At 41.5% G+C, this 21,953-nt stretch overlaps 1 protein-coding gene across 16 annotated transcripts in view; it reads right to left on the bottom strand.

The window, feature by feature from the left end:
- ZMYM2 (zinc finger MYM-type containing 2) overlaps nucleotides 1-21,953 on the bottom strand; it is a 227,519-nt gene that overhangs the window by 47,090 nt on the left and 158,476 nt on the right. For all 16 annotated transcript variants that reach the window (XR_005600151.1, XM_039543409.1, XM_039543495.1 and 13 more), the window contains 7 exons: nucleotides 20,346-20,475; nucleotides 20,096-20,211; nucleotides 17,065-17,236; nucleotides 14,968-15,075; nucleotides 9,550-9,644; nucleotides 3,911-4,079; nucleotides 2,465-2,616 (listed from right to left, as the gene is read on the bottom strand). Coding sequence is in view for 15 of the 16 variants with exons in the window: in XM_039543409.1 (XP_039399343.1) it covers nucleotides 2,465-2,616; nucleotides 3,911-4,079; nucleotides 9,550-9,644; nucleotides 14,968-15,075; nucleotides 17,065-17,236; nucleotides 20,096-20,211; nucleotides 20,346-20,475 (942 nt within the window). In the remaining variant the exon portion in view is untranslated. The remainder of the gene's footprint in view (nucleotides 1-2,464; nucleotides 2,617-3,910; nucleotides 4,080-9,549; nucleotides 9,645-14,967; nucleotides 15,076-17,064; nucleotides 17,237-20,095; nucleotides 20,212-20,345; nucleotides 20,476-21,953) is intronic.

Genomic DNA, 21,953 nt, shown 5'->3' with positions numbered 1-21,953 from the left:
TCAGAAAAACTAATACAAATAAGGTTTCTACAGAACCCCCATTATGCTCAAAGCCTATATCTAACAGAGAATAAGGCTCATCACAGCAACACTATCTAGTCCCAACAACTATGGTAATTCTATTGAGGGAGAAGCAATGTTCTCTGTCCTTCCCTCCGCCTTCCCCAACAACCTGTCGTACAGTATTAGTACAAGTTACTAAAACACTGCTGATTATATTTAGATCCATGGGAATTTCCACTGTATCTGAATGAAGGCTTAACACTGTTCTTAATTCATTAGGATTTTTTTTGCCTGCCTTGATAATTTCTCAGCTTTCTTCCTCAATATAAATGTTACTCTTTTGATCTGAAAAGAGCATACACTTCTTGTAAAATTTGTTGCAATCTTAATTTTCCGTAATATACTGATCTCTCAAATTAGTTTTCCTCCATAGAGTACTTATCTGGTTTATTTGAATATATAAGTCTGAGGGTTTTTTTCATATTAATTTTATTACTAGCAAAATCCTTTAACAACTAATATCTGACATAAGCCTTCCTAGCTTATCAAAGCCCCTTCAGATTAAGTCCTTTAACAGGTTTTCCTGGAAGTTATATTTATTCTCCATTCCATGGATTCCAGTCTAGGATTGTCTGCTGGGAGGAAGGGATGTAATGACCTAAGAAGTGAGTTGGGTTTTGTTTCACATAGGGACAATGGGATCAAATTTAGTACATTGTCACTTAAAAATATTCTCAGTGCTAGGCCCAGGATAAAGTCTGAACCTGCTTCTGCTTCCAGGGAAGGGGGAAAGGCACTTGAGGATACTTCCTTAAAATGCACAAAATCTGGCATTAGTAAGATATGTACTTGCTGTCACCCTGACTGCTCGTGTGTGTATATCCTTTAATTCCCAACTCATTTTTGTGTTTGTGGACTCTAAGCTCTTCAATGCAGAGACCATGTCTTCCTATGTATTTGAACAGCATCTAGCACAACTGGGCCCTAAATCCCACTGGGATCTATGGGCACTATCCCAATTGAAATATGAAACACAAATATAAACAATAGCTGCAATGGCATGATCAATAAAGAATGCTACTCCAATGTAACAATATATTATTTTTGTATTAGGGTTCCTGATATTCATATCCATGCAAGACAAATCATTTACTATAAACTTAAAATTAAATATATGCCTAATACTTGCAACAGAAAAATAGGCAGGGTAGAGGAGATAAAAGAACAATTTGGAGAGAGTACAACTATTGGGAGAGCACTGTTTTATAAGCAGATGGCTTATTTTTTCAGTACTGTATATCTCATTTTTAAAAAAAATTTAATAAGTTCTGATGTCAGAGTGATAGAAGATCATGCAAGGACAGTGGTGGAAAGCTACCTGAGATTAAACTACATTTTCTTTAAAATGTTGTATATTTTGCCAAATAAAGGATGATGTCTTTTCCTCATGGTTGATATTTGGAAAGTTATCAGCTAGCTCCCACTAGAAACTAAATAGTTGGAGAAGAATTTCTTAAAATATTTTTGATTGTTTAAGGGATTCGTTATTTGATTCCAGTCCCTTCCCTTAACAATAACAAAGATTAGCTAGCGTGATAGCTGGTTAAAGAGCTGGTGCTCTATATTAGACACATATACAAATGATGCTGGACTGACTGAAATTTTCAGCCTTATCGTTTTCAGCTCGGAATTTAGAATGTTTAATCTACAGACTGCTTTCTGCACCACAAACAGAAAATAAAATTGAGATGCCCCTTTACTTCTTTATCTAAGAATCTAATGGTCTTTTACTGTTTTTATCTGCAATGAAATTATAGTGGCTCTTTTCTGATCTGAAGTATTTTAGATCACTTTAGTAGAATTTTAAATCACTTTGTGTAACTATTAAACCTTTTTACATTCCACAAAATAAGGCAGGCTAATAGTGCTCAGTATTCAGCAAAGGCAGCCCTGCCCAATAAGCATTCCACCACACAGCTGTCCCCTCCGTCCACTAATGAATAAATTAGTCATCATTATCAATGTTGCTTCCAGAGTTTGTGAAAATTCTCATTTTCTGTGTAGATACAGTTAACTGTTTCACTCTGCTTTATCATTAAATCTTAGGCAATCCACACAAATTGCAACATCTGAAAAATTGTTTTTGTCATACACAAGTGAATGTAAGGCAACTCATTCCTTACCTTTATTTAGCACAAGGTTTAAAAGTATCATGTTGTACCACTTTTCTTTCAAATTTCCAGATGTATTTGCAGTTCATCATCAAAACACACACCTTTCCATTATGTAATTTATATGATCTCTCTGCATTGCAAATTAACACAGCTCCTATGTTCATAATGCCTCCTAGCCACTTATCAACCAATAAATCCTCATTTTCTTATCCCCATTCTTTCATTAAAGCATATATCAGAGTCAAATCATCAGCTCTATAGTCTACTGCATCTTCTAGATTACTAACCTCCTGAATCCCAAGACAAAGATAATAGATGCTGTCAGGTGTATAGTTCTCTCCATTCGGTCTTCGAATTTCATTGACAAAACGTGCCAAGCCATAGTTTAGCTCGGCTACAGTATGCGATAGCAGATCTTCCTTTAATTTCACAGACTTTGCTGTAAAATAAAGATAAAACAAATATAACATTACACAACAACATTAACATTACTTGCTACGGGAGAGGAAATGGTTTAGATCAGAGGTTCCCAACCTTTTTCTTTCTGAGGCCCCCCCAACATACAATTAAAAACTCCATGGCCCACCTGTGCCACAATAACTGGTTTGCTGCATATAAAAGCCAGGGCCAGCATTAGAGGGTGGCAAGCAGGGCAACTGCCTGGGGCCCCATGCCACGGGGCTCCCACAAATTACATTGCTCAGGCTTCCGCTTCATTCCCGAGTGCCGGGGCTCAGGGACCTGGGCTTCAGCCCCATACCATGGGGCTTCCACTTTTTGCCCTGGGCCCGAGGGAGTATAATACTGGCCCAGCTTGGAGGCCCCCCTGAAACCTGCTCGAGGCCCCCTAGGGGGCCCTGGACCCCTGGCTGAGAACTACTGGTTTAGACATTCTCTGCACAGATTAATAAGTGAGTTCCAGTGTTGTACCTGATATATTTGACCTAAATTACGCAGCAAAGCCACCAGATTCAAGGCTATGTTAATTGACTACACTGCACTGTGCCATGATGGGAAGATTATCACTCACTGAGGAGAATTTACTGTCATTCCAGACTGAGGAAAAGGTGGAGTAAGACAATAGCCCAAAGTATTAATTCAAACACAGGGAGTTGGGGAGGGAGGTTTCAGAAAGAATGGCTGCATTTCTGGTGTATATGGCTGTGCTAAGGCACATGAGAGACTAGCAGAAGAGGAGATTAGTGGCCCCAGGGGCCACGGTAAATGCTGATACCAGAAGAGCCTTGCAGGAAGGACAGCTGTATTCCATAGCTCCGAAGCCCACTTGAGCAGAGCCCCACAAACAGGTAGAGGTTAGAAGCTCTGCACTGCCAACTCGGTCCCCAGCTGAAGACCTCTTAAGATGTGAACTCTGGGGCTGGCTATGAGATAAGGAGAACCAGGGGGCTGCTAGAAAACCAAGGGGCCACAATAAATGCTGACAACTAGGGTGGTCAATCCTGTTTCACACCAGGAGCACAAGACCCAGGACTCAGAATCTAGTGCAGAAGGTATCTTTAGGAAAAGCCATGTTTGTGGGAACTTGGAAAAAGAGTTAAGCAGCCATTTTCAGAAATAAATAATTCTGTTGTACACAGGGTTTGATTAAAACTTGAAAACAGTAGTTAATATTTTATATTAAGAATTAGTTTATAAAAGGTGAAGAGTTCATGAAAATATAAAAGTTCTTATAAAAAATAAAAATGAATTACAAATATGTGGGCAATACTTACTTGATTTCAGTTCCTCTAATACTGGCAGATCTTCATCTAGACTCCTAGTTTTTACCCAGTGTTTCCACGCATTTACACCATATGCATATTTGAAAGGAAAACTACACTCTGAATTCTCAGAGCTATCATCATGAGACTGGTATTCTGACACTGCTTTTCTCTTCACTCCCTGTCATTGAAATAAATCTGTAAATATTACTGCTTATTAAACTGATCTAACTTACAGTCAGTAATATTACCCTTATCTAAAAACATAGAAACTAAGCAAACTATAACAAACTGTCAGCCAGATTTTGAATTATAAAATGTAAGTAACAATATTTGTTTCATTCAGCTACAATCAGTATGTGGGTCCTTCTACTGAAGACACTTCCAAAAACAGTTCTACCTGTGCTGACTCTGATACCTCTAAGACACTTAAAGTGGTATCTAAGATGAAGTTAGATGGACTTTTTTTTATTATAAAGAAAGTGTTACATTAGTGAATCACACTAAGAAACACACACTCCTGGCACCACAGTTCACAGAGTAAGATTATAGATTAATTTTCAAGTCCTCATTTTGCAAATATGCAAATCAGGAAGTTAGAGGTGCAACTAAAAGCTGAGTCCATCATTCATTTTGCAAACCAAATAGGCTCCCTGTTATCACGGTGAGGTTTAGAGTAAACCAGGGGTCTCAAACACGCGGCCCGCAGGCTGAGGTTATTTTCTGTGGCCCGTGAGCTCCTCACAACCCCCTCCCGCCCTCCCCCAGTGTTTACCTAGAGCGGCTCCAGCCTGACGTACACCGGCAGCAGGGCAGGCTCCCTGCCTGCCTGCCCTCCCCCCACGCTTGCCCTGTCTCGTAAGACTGTTGAGATGTGTGCCCCATCCTATGAGGGATGCATCGGTGGCAAGAAGTAACGATGGGAGTTTGCGAGAAAGGGATCCCTGTGCAGACATTTGCTGGGTCCTTCCACCAGTCGAGGGAGTGTTTGACTTTGGCAGGGAGTGATAAAGGTTTGTCTAGTCCAGTGGCCCCTAACCTTTTTCGTCTGGTGGGCGCCAAACGAAGGCCCGTGGCGGCGGTCGAGCATTCGGCGGCGATGCCTCTGGATGACGTCGCTTGTCGGCGGCAAGCAGCATCATCCAGAGGCGTCGCCGCTAAAATGCCGCCGAATTTTGGCAGCATTTCGGCGGATGCTCGACCGCCAGCCAGGATGCGGGCGCATTTAGATGCCCCTGTGGGCACCATGGCGCCCACGGGCACCGCGTTGGGGACCTCTGGTCTAGTCTATCTTTGTCGGCATGTAGACAGAGCTGAACCACATCTGGAGGCACCTCATGTGAATTCTGACATGAGGTATTATGGATGCGCCTGTCACTCTATATCCTAGAAGGTGGAGGCAGTGTCTGACTGATATTTGAGGGCTGATCTGTACTGTCTCGATGAGTGTGACCAGTGTGTGCAAACTGTGCTGTGGCAGGAGCGCCCTCGCCTGTAATGAGTCAAGATTGGCTCCTATGAACTCTAAGTGCTACACAGGGGATGAACATTGATTTTTGGGCATTGATCTGGAGACCCAGTTCTGTGAACAAGTCTACAGCTGTTTGGGTAACCTGGTGGGCCTTGTTGAAGGAGCAGGCTCTGAGGAGACAATCATCCGGATAGGGGTAAATCATAATCCCCTGAAAGTGTAAGTGAGCCGCCACTATGGAGAAGACCTTGGAGAATACTCGCAAAGCCAGTGAGAGGCTAAAGGGGAGTACTCTCGATTGGTAATGGTCCTGGCCCAGTGTAAGGCTATGTCTACACTAGCACTTTTGTTGTTATAACTTATGTCGCTCAGTAGTGTGGTTTAATTACATTGATGGGAGAGCACAAAGCAGATACATGGGATATCTTATAGCAGTGCGGCTACATTGCTACAGCTGTGCTATTGTAAGATCTCTAGAATAGACATAGCCTAAATCTGAGAAATCGTCTGTGGGAAGGTAGGATCGATATGTAGAAATAGGCATCCTACAGGTCGAGAGCTGAAAACCAATCTCCCTGTTTGAAAGATGGAATGATCACTGCTAGTGTGACCATCCTGAATTTTTGAGCTTTGACAAATTTATTCAGTGCTTTTAGGCCCAGTATGGGCCTCCCACCTTCCTCCTTCTTGGGTATCAGGAAATAACAAGAGTAGAAACCTTTGCTTTGTAGATCTAGAAGTACAGGTTCTGTGTCTCCTAGATGGAGGAGATCTATTTCTTGTCGTAATAAACTCTCGCGAGAAGCGTCCCTGAAGAGGGACAGGGAAGGGTGCTGGGGGAAGGTGACATGGACAGATTACCCATTATGGATGATTTCAAGGATTCTTTGGACAGATGTTATTCACTCCCAATTGTTGTGGAACGAAGCAAGGTGGTACCAAGATGTATGTGATGGGTAGCTCAGTTGCAGTTTGTGTTGAGGGGAGAGGTCTGTCAGTGCCCTGACCAAGATGTCAAAGCTGATGTTTTGAGGTGGATGTTTGTGACAAGGAAGACCATGGCCTGATGGTTTACATTTGGAAAATTTGGATTTTTCCTTTGAGGCTCATAATAGCGTTGAGTTGGGAAATGTGGAGTGCGGGATTTATGTCTAAGACTGCAGACTAAATGACCGGAGAGTGGCCCTGGAGACTTTAAGTGTATGGAGGGACATGTCACTCTTCTTGGCAAACAATTTGGTGCCTTTGAAGGGAAAGTCCTCTACAGTAATCTGCATTTCTTTACGGAAGTCAGATAGATGCAACCAGGATGCTCACTGCATAACCCCCGCTGTAGAGATGGCCCAGGCTGCTGTGTCGGCTGCATCAAGAACTGACTGGAACACTGTCTTGGCCACCAATTGTTCCTCACTAACAATGGCCCCAAAACTGTTCATGGTGAAAAAGGTCTTGGTGGTGATGCCCATGGCTAGCCATACCACGGTGGTTGAGGAGCAGGTGGAGGGTATGACTGAGGGGGTCCAGGTTGATAGCGAGCACCATAAGGGTGAGAGACAACCTCCTCCTACTCACTATCTGATTCATCACAAGAGACTGGAGGTGCATGTCACAGTGCTAGTGAAGATTCCAGTGCCCAAAATAAACTTGGTATCAGAGCCCAGGTACCAAATGAGGGAGACTCTGGTATGTCAGATACCATGAGTTTTCTAGACTGAATTCCTGTGGCGCAGACCTAACTGGTGCCAATGGCAGCTGTCGGGGGGCCGGCGGCACAGAGAGGATTAGGGATCTTGGCTGTACTGAGTGCTCCAAGGCTGGATGGCTCGCTGCTGATGGTGCCGATGGTACTACTCATATTGGCAGTGTCTTCTTAGCGGTGACACAGTCTCTGTCCTTCCCTTTATCTGTTGGTACTGTTGCTTCGGTGCTTATGCCCATCAGGTCTTTAGGCACATCAATGGTACCTGCCACTTCAGACCCTCGAGGGCTATGGGTACTGTTTGGACTATCTCTGTACCGATGATACCAAATGTGCCGGTGATCTTTTTCAGCTTGCTCAGGGCTCACAGCTCTCTTTTTTGAAGACTTAAGTGAGGGGTTCACTGTTGTTTTCTTTGACCCATAGTCCTTGGATGTTAAGAAAGAGAAACTAAAGAAAGTTCTACAACTAAGAGAAAAGTATTAACTAACTACTGAAGTGCTAAGAGAGATGATCTGAAGAATGGACTGCTAATAGCTCCATCTCTAGCCAGGGATGCTGAGAAGGAACTGAGAGGAGTTCGCCCGTGAGTGCTGCTTAGCCTCATGGCAGAGCATGGGGTGGGGGGACAGTGCATGTGCGGGCCAAATGGACACTGCTACCAAAGTTCTCCGATCGGCAGTGCAGGGATGCAAGCATACCTGGAGTGGAGCACCCATAGGGATACTACTCGAAGAAGAAGGTAGGAAAAGAGCAACCCAACCACTGCACCTTCTTAAAAAGAGACCAAGCAAACAAACAATCTCAACGGTCCCATATGATTTACAAGATACACAGGGAATTTTACTAAATTTTTCTCCCATGCACACATGGACAGCGCAGTCTTAGTTTTGCACTTAGTTTAGCAAAAAAATCTGTGCAAAACATACTGTGCATCTGCTAAGAACAATTTTTGACAAATCTTAACTGATAATCAAAACCAATTTTTACCAGAACGCTCAAAGGCACTTCTCAGCGAGGGCTTTTTTGATCCAAACTTCAGGTTTTCTATACCCAATCATTGTCTTTAGAACTGCTAAATGCAGCAGCTTTTAAAAAAATATATATCTTACTTTCAAAAAATAGGGAGGGAAAGTATTTTCCCCTGACTCTCACTTAAAATCATCAGAACTGTTTCCACTCAGATTTTAAAAACCAAAAATCAAACTTGTTCAGCCTTCAAACCTGGAAAATTTCAGACTGGAAACAAAGTCTGGGAAAATTTTGAGCGATTGAAAAATACTTAAAAAGGATAAGAGTACTTGTGGCACCTTAGAGACTAACAAATTTATTGTAGCATAAGCTTTCGTGGGCTACCGCTCACTTCATCCGATGCATATAGTGGAAAATACAGAAGAAAGATATATATATATACACACACACAGGGAACATGAAACAATGGGTGTTACCATACACATTATAAGGAGAGTGATCAGTTAAGGTGAGCTAATGAAAATGGCCCATTTCCAGCACTTGACAAGAAGATATAAGGAACCTGGGAGCGGGGGAAGATAAGCATAGGGAAATAGTTTTACTTTGTGTAATGGCCCGTCCACTCCCAGTCTTTATTCAAACCTAATTTAATGGTGTCCAATTTGCAAATTAATTCCAATTCAGCAATCTCTCGTTGGAGTCTGTTTTGAAGTTTTTTTGTTGTAATATTGCGACTTTTAGGTCTGTAATCGAGTGGCCAGGGAGGTTGAAGTGTTCTCCCACTGTTTTTTGAATGTTATAATTCTTGACGTCTGATTTGTGTCCATTTATTCTTTTACGTAGAGACTGTCCGATTTGGCCAATGTACATGGCAGAGGGGCATTGCTGGCACATGATGGCATATATCACATTGGTAGATGTGCAGGTGAACGAGCCTCTGATAGTGTGGCTGATGTGATTAGGTCCTATGATGCTATCTCCTGAATAGATATGTGGACAGAGTTGGCAACAGGCTTTGTTGCAAGGATAGGTTCCTGGGTTAGTTACTTATAATTGTTACTTATAGTGGCTGCTCCAGTAAGCTAATACATTTATATAATTGGCTGAGCAAAGTAAAGCTCTACGCTCAATGGAATTTCTTGGAGGGTCAGTAAGTTTGGCCACCCCGATTTAGTGTTTCCACTTCACAAATAGGGGAACTGAGGCAGCAGTAAAGTGTTTTGTACAAGGCTATGCAAGTCAGTGGCAAAGATGGGATTAAACCCCAGAAATTAACGGCAACCACTCTCCTACTCACTCTGCCTGATGACAAATCTGAAGTATTACACTGAATTAATTGCAAGGCACTGAATTAATTTTACTACTTGAACAAATGTACTATTTCATTCCAGAGCAATTAGACATATTAATATTTTAATAAGCAATAACTTCAGTTCACACAGTGATCTAAAATTTAGTCAACCTGCAGTGTACTAAGTTTTTTTGTATTTGAATCAAATGATCTATTACCTTCTTTTTGGATCGAGGTCTTGGCTGTTCCTCATATTCTTCCCCAAAGACAGGAGGCAGCAAAAATTCATTTTCTGTATCAAGCTCCTCAGCCGCTGCAAATATATTAGAAACTTAAGTTTCCTAAAATTTCTGAGAGATTACATGGTCCAAGGTTATATTATTATATATCCACTAATACAAGGAGTCTATTAGAATACACAGATGATAATGTTCTGCTAACATTTGTTGCAGTACCAAGTATAGGATTTCAGACGAGGCAATTCACTCTGTTTTGGTATTTTACATGAAATATCAATTTCAAAAGCAATTTAATGACGAAGAAAAATTTTCAAGTGGTCTGTTACATCACTAAGATGGTGTAAGCCTACAATGGTGGTATGTAACCTATCGCATAAATCTATCTCTGCATCAGATTACTGGCAGATAGCTAACGTAATGCCGATCTTTTAAAACTGCTCGAGAGATGATCCTGGCAATTACAAGCCAGTAAGTCTAACTTTAGTACCAGGCAAACTGGTTGAAATTATAGTAAAGAACAGATTTATCAGACACACAAATGAACACACTTTGTTGGGAAAGAGCCAACACTGCTTTTGTAAAGGGAAATCATGCCTCGCCAATCCGTTAGAAATCTTTGAGGGTATCAACAAACATTTGGATATGGATGATCTGGTTGATATTGTGTACTTGGACTTTCAGAAAGCTTTGGACAATGTCCTTCACCAAAGGTTCTTACATAAAGTAGGCAGCCATGGGATAAAAGGGAAATTCCTCTCAGGGATCAGTAACTAGTTAAAAGACAGGAAACCAAGAGCAGGAATAAATGGTCAGTTCTCATAGAAGAGAGGTAAATAGCAAGGTTCCCCAAGGATCTGTACTGGGACAAGTGCTGTTCAACAATTACCCTTTCATATAACACAAGAACCTGCTGAAATTAATAGGCAACAGGTTTAAAACAAACACAAGGAAGTACTTCTTCACATAACACAGTCAATTTGTGGAACTCATTGCTAGAGGATGTTTTGAATGCCAAAAGTGTAACAGGGTTCAAAAAAGAATTAGATATGTTCATGGAGGAAAGTGCCATCAGTGGCTATTAGCCAAAACGGTCAGGGATGCAACCCTATACTCTGGACATCCCTAAAATCTCAGATTGCTGTAAACTGGGATTGGACAATGGGGTATGGATCACTTGATAAACTGCCTGTTCCATTCATTACCTCTAAAGCAACTGGCACCGGCTCATTGGAAGACAGGATACTGGGGTAGGTGGTCCATTAGTCTCACCCAGTCATGCCCATTCTTCTGTTTTATTAAGAGAGGCACATAACACATCACTTTGCAGGTTTTCTTTCACCTATGCAAACTTTGGATCAGACCTGTGATCCCATTGTGTGAATTAGCAAGTAACAGTATTTCTACACAGCAACTAGACACCTGCGGCTGGCCCGTGCCAGCTGACTCAGGATTACAGGGCTCAAGCTGTGGAGTATCTAGTTGCTGTGCAGACATACCCTTAGTGAATAAACAGTAGAAAACAAATTAGGGTGACGTTACAAAATGTACTTTGTTCATTTTTTTTGTTTATAACAAAATGTAAAGTTAACATTACTAAGTCTTAGATTTCCTTTTTGGAGCAGGCAGTCTTTTTGTTCTGAGTTTGTAAAGCACCTAACACAATGGGATCTGGTCTGTAACTAGGGCTCCTAGTAGCGATGGTAATACAAATTATTATAATTATAAGGTAAGGCCCCAATACTGCATCTCTGATTAATCCCTGAGAAGTGGAAAGAAGTCACCAATTTTTGATCAGGACACACAGCAAAACGAAGACACTGGATTTAAAGCTGCAGGCTGTAACTTAATATTGACTTAATAGTAAAAGGAGGCTGACTTCCCATTTAACTACCATGCACTGACTGAGTTCAGAGTGGGGCTGAACAGCCTTATGCCACACATCCAAGGAAAGGATTACTCAGCTGTTCAGTCACTGATATTCTTCAAGATGTGTAGTCCAAATTACATTCCACAGCTTTTGATTGCAGGGGCAGTGCATGTGCCAGAAAACTTTCTAGTCTGCAGCATCTGTGTGGCACTGCATGCACCCTTACACTCTAAAGCATTCCACTGAGGAGCCTAGAGCCACCTCATCAACCTCAGTTCCTTCACCACCTTCAAAGCTCAGGGCTTGGGCAATTCTGAAGTAGTAGTAACAGCAGGTGGGTTGTGGAATACATATACAGACTACACATCTCAAAGAAAATCAGTTACTGTACAGGTAAGTAAGCTTTTTTATTTTGATAGTCCGTTAATTCCACAGCTGGTGACTTCCAAACAGTAGTCCTTACAGTCCTGTCAAATCTGGCCTCATCCCTGGTCACCTATACCAGTGTGTAATCCTTCATAAGTGTGTGGACAGATGACCACTCTGCTGCTCTGCAGATGTCACTGATGGAAAAGCACACCAAAGAAGCCACTGATAGAGACTGTATATGGAGGAAAACACTAACACTTTGTATGGAAGTAGCATCCTTGCGAGTCAAAAGCATGATGTGATGCTCCAGCCAGATAGTCTCTGAGTGGGTACTACTTGACCCATAACCCTTTCCTTATAAGCAAAAGAGGAGTCTGGGTGATTTCTGGAAGGACTTGACCCTGTCCAAGTAATATAGCAGCACCCTTTGCATGTCCAGCACGTGAAAACTCTGTTCTGCTCTCCCTGCATGAAGCTTCAGGAAGAACACAGGTAGGTTGATAGTCTCACTGATGTGGAATTCCAGCGCTACTTTTTCAGGAATTTTGGGTGGGGCTTCATTGTCCCCTCATTCTTATATATGATGGTACCTGGAGGGTCCCACCATTAATGCCTGAGTCTCTCCAACCCTTCTGGCTGATGTGATTGCCAACTTTTATGGTGAGATTGAGCCACTGGCAACAGGCTCATTGCCCTAAAGGGCTTCCACTAGCCTGGAGAGGACCACATTAAGGTCCCATGCTGGGTTTGGGTCCTTAACTGGTGGAAAGTGTCTAGAGATGCCTTTCAGGAATCTCTTTGCCATTGAGTGTAAGAATACAAAGGAATGGTCAATCAACAGATGGATGGTCAACTGATACGGCCACTAGGTGCACCTGCCAAGAGCCTTAGGAAACACTCACTTGCTTTAATTGACACAGGTACTCCAGTGTATCCTGGATGCTTGCCTGAACAGGGGGGAATATGGTACCCATGGGCCCAGCTGGAGAATCTCATCCATTTCAAAAGATAAGTTGTCCTTGTTAACTCCTACATGCTGTTTATCACACTTCCTGCACCTCCAGCAAGCAAGACCTCTCTGCTTGAGTCAACCAGAAAGCACCCACATGGTTAGATAGAGAGAGTGGAGGTTTGGTTGCAGCATCTCACCTCCATTCTGAGCCAGAAGACCTGAGACTACTGGAAGCATGACTGGGGGTGGTATGGAGAGATTGAGCAGGTCTGAGTACAAGGTGGGTCTTCTTGGTCATGCATCTGGCATTATAGAGGATGTTTCATTTTCATCTTCCGGAATGTGAGCCAGGGTGTGTCCAGAATCCCTGAGGCAGCCTTAAGAATGCTTTCCCCGAGTCCACTCTCAAAGCCAAATGGTGCACCTACCTTCTTTTGTCTAGACCCGCTCCTTCCAGGAGCCAGACTGTAGCGCTCTATTTGGAAAAGTTTCTTTCGAAGGATGAGGAACTCACTCACATACACCCTCAGTCTGCCAAAGCTGAACAACCAACCACCCAAAGAAGCAAGCCAGTAAACTTTAAAGGGATGACATACAAAATGATAGGGTCTAAATTAGCTATTACCACTCAAGAAAGAAAACTTGGTCATTGTGGATAGTTCTCTGTAAACAGTGCTCAATGTGCAATCGCAGTCAAAAAAGTTAACAGAAAGTTGAAAAACAAGGGACAGATAATAAAACAGAGAATATCATCATGCCACTATATAAAGCCATTGTATGCCTGCATTTTGAATACTGAGTGTAGTTCTGGTCACCCCATCTCAAAAGATATATTCGAATTGGAAAAGGTAGAACAAAGAAGTGGTATGGGGAATGGAACAGCTTTCATACAAGGAGAGATTTAAAAAACTGGGACTGTTCAGTTAAGAAAAGAGATGACTAAAGGGGGAAATGAGGTTATATACCTGTAACTGGAGGTTCTTCGAGATGTGTGGTTCCTATCTGTATTCTACTGAGGATTTATGCGCATGAGTCACGGGCCCAGAGCCAGAGCTTTTCAAAATAGTAGAATCCGTGGGTCCGTCCATGCGCCATCGTACCGCCTCATGGTTTCGCCCAAGGTGATAAAGGACAGGGCGGAATGACTGTGCCTTCAGTTCCTTCTCCACCAAAAAAATCGACCAGTTCCGCAGCAGAGGGGTAGGAGGGTGAGATTGGAATATAGATAGGAACCACACATCTCAAAGAACCTCCAGTTATTAGGTAAATAACCTCCCCTTCTTCTTTGAGTGATGGTCCCTACTGTATTCCACTGAGAGTGATTAACAAGCAGTACCTAGATAGGAGGAGGTTGTGAGGAAGAAGACAGAACCGTGGAACGGAGGACCGCCACATCAAACACAGCATCTGCCACAGAATGACTAGAGCCGGGATCAGCAACCTTTGGCATGCGGCTTGCCAGGGTAAGCACACTGGCAGGCCGGTTTGTTTACTTGCCGCGTCCGCAGGTTCGGCCGATCGCCAGGCCAATGGGGGTGGTGGGAAGCAGCGGCCAGCACATCCCTCGGCCCATGCCACTTCCCACAGCCCCCATTGTCCTGGAGCAGTGAACCGCGGCCAGTGGGAGCCACGATTGGCCGAACCTGCAGACGCAGCAGGTAAACAAACTGGCCCACCAGGGTGCTTACCCTGGCGAGCCGCGTACCAAAGGTTGCCGATCCCTGGCCTAGAGCATAAGAAGAAAAGGTATGTACTAAACTCCACGTGACCGCCTTACATATGTCCATAGAGGCCACTTTGTAGAGCATGGCCATAGTTGATGATTGCGCTCTCATGGAATGGACCCCTATCCCACTTGGTTGGGACTGCCCTAACAATTGATAGCAGAGTGTAATGCACCCCGAGACCCACTTTGAGATTCTCTGACTGGAGGTGGCCTGCCCCTGAATTCTCTCTGCAACCCCATGCTCCTAGGTGTTCCTAAACTTCCAGCTGGCAAAAGCTGGGACTGAATGACAGGATTAATCACTTGAGATTATCCTGTTCTGCTCATTCCCTCTGAAACATCTGACAGTGGCTAGTGTCAGAGACAGAATACTGAGCTAGATGGACAAGTATGAGTATTCCTATGTTATAATAGTATGACTACAAAGCCAGACCATAAAGACTATTTCATTCAGAACATTTGTTGAAAGAATAGCAGAAATACCTCTTGGAAAATCAATTTCAATATCGAGATCTGGTTCATACGGAATATCAGGCAAGCTTGTCTGCATCTCTGTACCAGAGTTTAGCAAGTCTGTTTCAATTATTACACCTGTAATTAAATTAAATAAAATTATATTACCATTTAACAGTTAATTTTCATTTTGTGGCTCTGCCAAGACAGTGCATATGCTGAATTCCTCCTCACATACTCACTGCCAGGAGAATGATGTCAAATCACCAGCCCAGATTTTCCAATTCTGGAGCTCTCGATTCTGCTTCTCCAGTATGATTCCTTCCCAGCTAGAAAGAGATCTGTTAGCCTACTCTGCCCTGCTTAATTATGGAGAATCTCTTGTTGAAGTCCAGGTTTGTAAAGCTCAAGACTGTGTGATCTAGGCTATCTCAACCAGCCAGAGAAAGCAAATTAGCATAAAGTGGGAATATAATTTGTCTTTCTGTGGCTTTGCCTGCAACAGCACAGATCCTGGGCTTCTTTATAGCCGACCTTATCAAAAACAAACACGGAGGGAAAACAAGAGGATAAACCAGAAAAGGGAGGGGAGATGAAAGGAAACAGGAATCTCTGATCTCTTCCCCAACTTCTGTCAGAGGTGGAGCTTCTATGAGCACACAGAAGTTCTCCACAGTAAAACGCAGAGCACACAAGCGCTCCACAGTCAAAGGGCTCTGTCTGCAGACATTTGTATGTTCTGTCAACAGTATCTAGTGAAAGAGCAAAGGGAACTTGAGGTGGCAACCTTGCAAAGCTTGTCCAGTAACACCTTCAACTCTCCAGCTGAGGTGGTGGCCCTAGCTCTGGTTTCGTGAGTGCTAAGTTTTAATGGACATGGAAGTTCTGCAGCTTTGTAAGCCTCCTGTATCCCAGACATAAAACATTTGTCCATATTGTGTCTAGATAATTTGAGGAAACAGCTGAAGAAGTCTAGGAAAAAAGTTTCTGGAGACCTCTCAAAAGCTTTTTAGGTTACTGTTTGAAGGAGAGGTTTTTTTCTGGTAAAATTTGGAAGCCACAAACATATCATGATACGTGGGGAGAAAAAAAAAGTGTGCATGGCAGGAAAGTTTGCAGAAATTCCTCTCCTAGTGAAAGTCTTGAATCATATCATCCTTGGAATCTGAGGATGCCTTAGAGAGAGTTTCTCCCCCCCCTTCAGGTAAGCTGACAGGGAGGATGGGAAAAAGGTGGGAAAGCAGTTCCCCTGTCACAGCCCCAGAAATTGCATCAACTGCTTCCTTGTTCTGCTTCAGCAAGAGACTCTGCTTTTGCAGGTTTTCATAGATTCTAAGGCTGGAAGAGACCACTTTGAACATCTAATCTGACACCCTGTATAGCACAAGCTATAAAACTTTCCCCAAATAATTCCTAGAGTGTATGTTTTAGAAAAAAATGCAATCTTGATTTAAAAATGTAGAATCCACCATAAACCTTGGTAAAAACTGTTCCAATGGTTAATTACTGTCACCGTTAAAAAATTACCCCTTATAATGAGTCTTTAGGCACCCTGAGAGGCTGATTTTGTTCATCACAATTGCAAAAACTGTTGCAGCCACTGCCTTGTTCCACTGAGATAGTGAATTTTTCCCTCAGCTAATAAATAATTTAAGGTGTCTACAGGAAAGTGCTACTGCAAGAACAACAATTAATTTGTTCTTTCTTTAGCCTCCTTTGGTTGATAGATAAATGGTGGTTGGACCCAGCTGCAGAAGTCACTTTCCTGCATTTGTGTTTTTTTAAGTGAAGCAGCAGTCAAACTAGAGATGTAAAGGAAAGAGCCCCATAGAGTGAGAAAATCCTGGGTGACAATTTGTCATCCTCCTGGCTCTAGGAGCCAGTGAGGAGGATTCCAGCATCTACACAGCTGCCAGCCAAGCCACAGAGCAGATTTCTAAAAGTTATCTGCTTCTCAAATACGATGAAATATTCTAGAAATTTGTTTAAACAGGTAAAGTTTCCAATTAATTTTAGAATTCACAAATAGCAATTTTGTATTTAATTACTGTAATATAAGAACACTATAGATACATACACACAAAAGTAAGAACACATGGATTCAAAGGCCACAGCAATAAAACATACTGTTCAGCTCCGTAGTCTCTGTTTTTCCATCATCTTCAGGCATCATCTCAGCTATAGTCAGTAGCTCAGCCTCCAGAGGATTTGAAGGAACTTTACCCCTCAGCTCTTCTATTGCTGCAAGGATCTTCTCATTGCTATCCAGAGTAGTGGGCAGAAAAACTGGAACTGGCACCTAAGCAGATACGAATGAATAACTCTTTAAAAATTTCATTGTTAACAAATGATTACCAATGATGTAGAGTTAAATGCAGAAGCTTTACATCTATCTTTTAAAAGACTCAATAGTCCAGGGCTTAGGAAACGGTGCCCTCATTAAGGTCTAGCAGAAAAGCCAACAGTTGATAAGACGGTTGAAAAACCATGAATACAGATGACCAGAGTGGGAAAAAAAGAGGGACAGAAATGCTATGAGAAGTACTGTAGTACAATTTAGTGGTGAGAATAAAGAACAGCGCTAGGAGACTCCTGACTCCTAATCCCAGGTCTGACTCTATCTACATACTCTTTGTGGCCTTGGACAAGTCATTCCCTCTTTTGGTGGCCTCAATTTCCCCATCTGTAAAATGTGGAAAATTCTTTTTACCTTCCTAGTCAAAGAAGCGTTGTGAGGATTATCACTTGAGTAAATCACGTGGAAGATGTAGAATGCTATGTAAGTGGTAACTATTAAGAAGCTTAATTTGCTAGAAATTTTGAAATCCAAATCTTATCCTGGTTTCCACTGCAACCCTGTCATTCCCTATTTGCTTTTACTCCCTCCTGCTGGTCTGACTCTGCCATCCCTCACAATCTTTCACTTTCCCATCTTTGACCACCCAGCAGAGATGCACCAGTCAAAACTGTTGCTGGAGCAAAACAGCAGTGTAGGAGCTTATATATATGCAAGCAGGCAGGTTTCTTACTGAAGAATGATGAGGAAGCTGAAGTATCACTAGCAAAGTGATAAAAAGGAGTCATAAAAAATGGAAACTAGGACAGATTACAAAGGATGAATATAGGCAAACAACACAGGAATGCAGGGGCGAGATTAGAAAGGCAAAGGCAAAAAATGAGCTCAAACTAGCTATGGGAATAAAAGGAAACAAGACAACTTTTTATCAATACATTAGAAGCAAGAGGAAGACCAAGGACAGGGTAGGCCCACTGCTCAGTGAGGAGAAAGAAACAGTAACAGGAAACTTGGAAATGGCAAAGATGCTTAATGACTTCTTTGTTTCGGTCTTCACTGAGAAGTCTGAAGGAATGCCTAACACAGTGAATGCTAATGGGAAGGGGGTAGGTTTAGAAGAGAAAATAAAAAAAAGAACAAGTTAAAAATCACTTTGAAAAGTTAGATGCCTGCAAGTCACCAGGGCCTGATGAAATGCATCCTAGAATACTCAAGGAGCTAATAGAGGAGGTATCTGAGCCTCTAGCTATTATCTTTGGAAAATCATGGGAGACGGGTGAGATTCCAGAAGACTGGAAAAGGGCAAATATAGTGCCCATCTATAAAAAGGGAAATAAAAACAACCCAGGAAACTACAGACCAGTTAGTTTAACTTCTGTGCCAGGGAAGATAATGGAGCAAGTAATTAAGGAAATCATCTGCAAACACTTGGAAGGTGGTAAGGTAATAGGGAATAGCCACAGCATGGATTTGTAAAGAACAAATCGTGTCAAACCAATCTGATCGCTTTCTTTGATAGGATAATGAGTCTTGTGGATAAGGGAGAAGCGGTGGATGTGGTATACCTAGACTTTAATAAGGCATTTGATATGGTCTCGCATTATATTCTTATCGATAAACTAGGCAAATACAATTTAGATGGGGCTACTATAAGGTGGATGCATAACTGGCTGGATAACCATACTCAGAGAGTAGTTATTAATGGTTCCCAATCCTGCTGGAAAGGTATAACAAGTCGGGTTCTCCAGGGGTCTGTTGTGGGACCGGCTGTGTTCAATATCTTCATCAACGACTTAGATATTGGCATAGAAAGTACGCTTATTAAGTTTGCAGATGATACCAAACTGGGAGGGATTGCAACTGCTTTGGAGGACAGGATCATAATTCAAAATGATCTGGACAAATTGGAGAAATGGTCTGAGGTAAACAGGATAAAGTTTAACAAAGACAAATGCAAAGTGCTCCACTTAGGAAGGAAAAATCAGTTTCACACATACAAAATGGGAAGAGACTGTCTAGGAAGGAGTACGGCAGAAAGGGATCTAGGGGTTATAGTGGACCACAAGCTAAATATGAGTCAACGGTGTGATGCTGTTGCAAAAAAAGCAAACGTGATTCTGTGATACATTAACAGGTGTGTTGTGAGCAAGACAGGAGAAGTCATTCTTCCGCTCTACTCTGCGCTGGTTAGGCCTCAACTGGAGTATTGTATCCAGTTCTCGGCACTGCATTTCAAGAAAGATGTGGAGAAATTGCAGAGGGTCCAGAGAAGAGCAACAAGAATGATTAAAGGTCTTGAGAACATGACCTATGAAGGAAGGCTGAAAGAATTGGGTTTGTTTAGTTTGGAAAAGAGAAGACAGAGGGGACATGATAGCAGTTTTCAGGTATCTAAAAGGATGTAATAAGGAGGAGGGAGAAAACTTGTTCACCTTAGCCTCTAAGGATAGAACAAGAAGCAGTGGGCTTAAACTGCAGCAAGGGAGGTTTAGGTTGGACATTAGGAAAAAGTTCCTAACTGTCAGGGTGGTTAAACACTGGAATAAATTGCCTAGGGAGGTTGTGGAATCTCCATCTCTGGAGATATTTAAGAGTAGGTTAGATAAATGTCTATCCGGGATGGTCTAGACAGTATTTGGTCCTGCCGTGAGGGCAGGGGACTGGACTCGATGACCTCTCGAGGTCCCTTCCAGTCCCAGAATCTATGAAAATAAGTATTGTTCTACCTAAAAAAAAAAGTGCTGCAGCACCACTCAAGCAACACAGTATTAATTACTGTAACATGCAAAATAATTAATAATACAAATTATTCTCTTAACTAAAGTTGAACGCAATTCAGCTCAAAACTAAGGCATAACTTACTGGAACAGGAACCACTGCCGGAACAGGAACATTTTGACTATACATGTGCATAGGCACTGGAACATAAACAGGTACAGGAACAGGAACTGGGACATATTCTTTCTTCCAGTCATCTTCTATAAAAATAAGCCAAATTACAGATATGCACTTAAAAGTTAAACTTTCTGTAGCATATTCCAAGTCAATATAATTCAAATACATGAAAGGTGAAATGAACGAACTGTTACTTCTACTAATATTCACTAGTTACCTGTCTGACAACATTTTGTCTGCATGTGAGGTTTACAGTATGTAGCTTTTGTCATTGTCAAAGGTTTGCAAAGAATTGCCTTGTTCTTCATCTCTTTGTTAAGTGTTGGAGAAGGGGGTGGCACTGAACCCTACAGACAAGCAAACAATTGCATCATTATTGATTTGTTACAGCTTTTAATTTCAGATACCAGTCAATATTTGTGTTCTAAACATAGACAAGTCCTGGAAAAGAAAGCAAAACACAGCAGCACTGGTGACTGCTCTTTAGTTAAAAGTTGTTTTGTATTTCTAAATGAGCTTCTTCTGTCAAAAGCATAATACACCTGTATTTTATTTGAATAACTGCCTATTCCAGAATTAACTTTTAAATTTTAGTTTAAACTACAACATTGACTTCACTGCTGTTACATTATGAAAGCATAAAGAAATGGACTAGTTGGTTTACAACTTTTAAAAGCTCTAGCTTTAAACTACTTCATTAAAAACAACACAATTGAAAGGCTCTAGGTTCAAAATTTGACCTTCTTTAGAATTGAAGATTTTTCATTATGGATTATTATACCTCTAATTTTTATTTTTAATTTCAGCATTCCACTGCTTTTTTTTATCCTAAAAATATGCAATATGGGCTCTATAGCAGTAATCCAACTCTATTTCTAGAAATGTACTAAAAATGATGATCAATAAATCAAGGTGGTTTTGCATGACAGAACACTACATAAGTTTCAACTGCTGTTAAAAATAAACCTACTGATGAACAGAGTTCTCTTCAAAACAGATTTTCACCTATACATGGCAGTGTGAATTAAAATCAGTAGAGGAAATACTTAAGACTTACAAACGGATATTATAAAATAGTAAAATATTCAAAACATACTACAATAGTTGGCAATGTACTTCCTAAAAAGTAAAAGTTAAGTAATGAGGGCTTTTAGCTGCTTTTTATTTTAAACCTGTGGACTGAATCAATGAGTCTAGAAGCAGTTTTCAATGTATGTGCTCAGAAATTTTAATCCAGATGTTTATGGTTGACATCTCCCATTACTACAGAAATCCCAAAAAGTTTAACGCATACACATTTATACATAAACTAAATATAAATTAAGATACTTTATTATATATGTCTAACATTTATCTCTATACAAGCCTAAATATATTTTTCTATAACAGTAAGGAATCTGAAGGAGGTAATCTAGTCTAGTTGGAAAATAAGCTTCCCAAAGATCTCAACAAGAGAGAGAAAAATAAATTAGTGTGAAATTATAACAAGATAATCTGGAGGAACAGACCATTATTAAACCCCCCTTTTGTGAAAATCTGATACAACCTAGTAAAATTCAAACTTAGGTTACTCCATGCTCCATTCAGGCTGTGCCTGGCTCTCCGCTACACAGGCACCAGGTTCCTGCAAAAAGTTACTCAGTTATTCCCACATACAGTCTAAATGTAGTCAATGGGACTCTGTACAGCAGTGACTGTACTTCTGATAATAACTATTTGCATAATCAGAGGCCTTAACTTGGGACTTTCTGCCTTTCCAAAATGGGTCATAACCTTAAAATGAAAATTAATCAGTGGGTTTTTTTCCTTGTACATTTATTATATA

This window comes from Mauremys reevesii, linkage group 1, assembly GCF_016161935.1.
Source record: "Mauremys reevesii isolate NIE-2019 linkage group 1, ASM1616193v1, whole genome shotgun sequence".
NCBI lineage: Eukaryota > Metazoa > Chordata > Testudines > Geoemydidae > Mauremys > Mauremys reevesii.
Note: the sequence above shows the minus strand (reverse complement) of the source record. Positions and strands in the feature narration are given on the sequence as shown.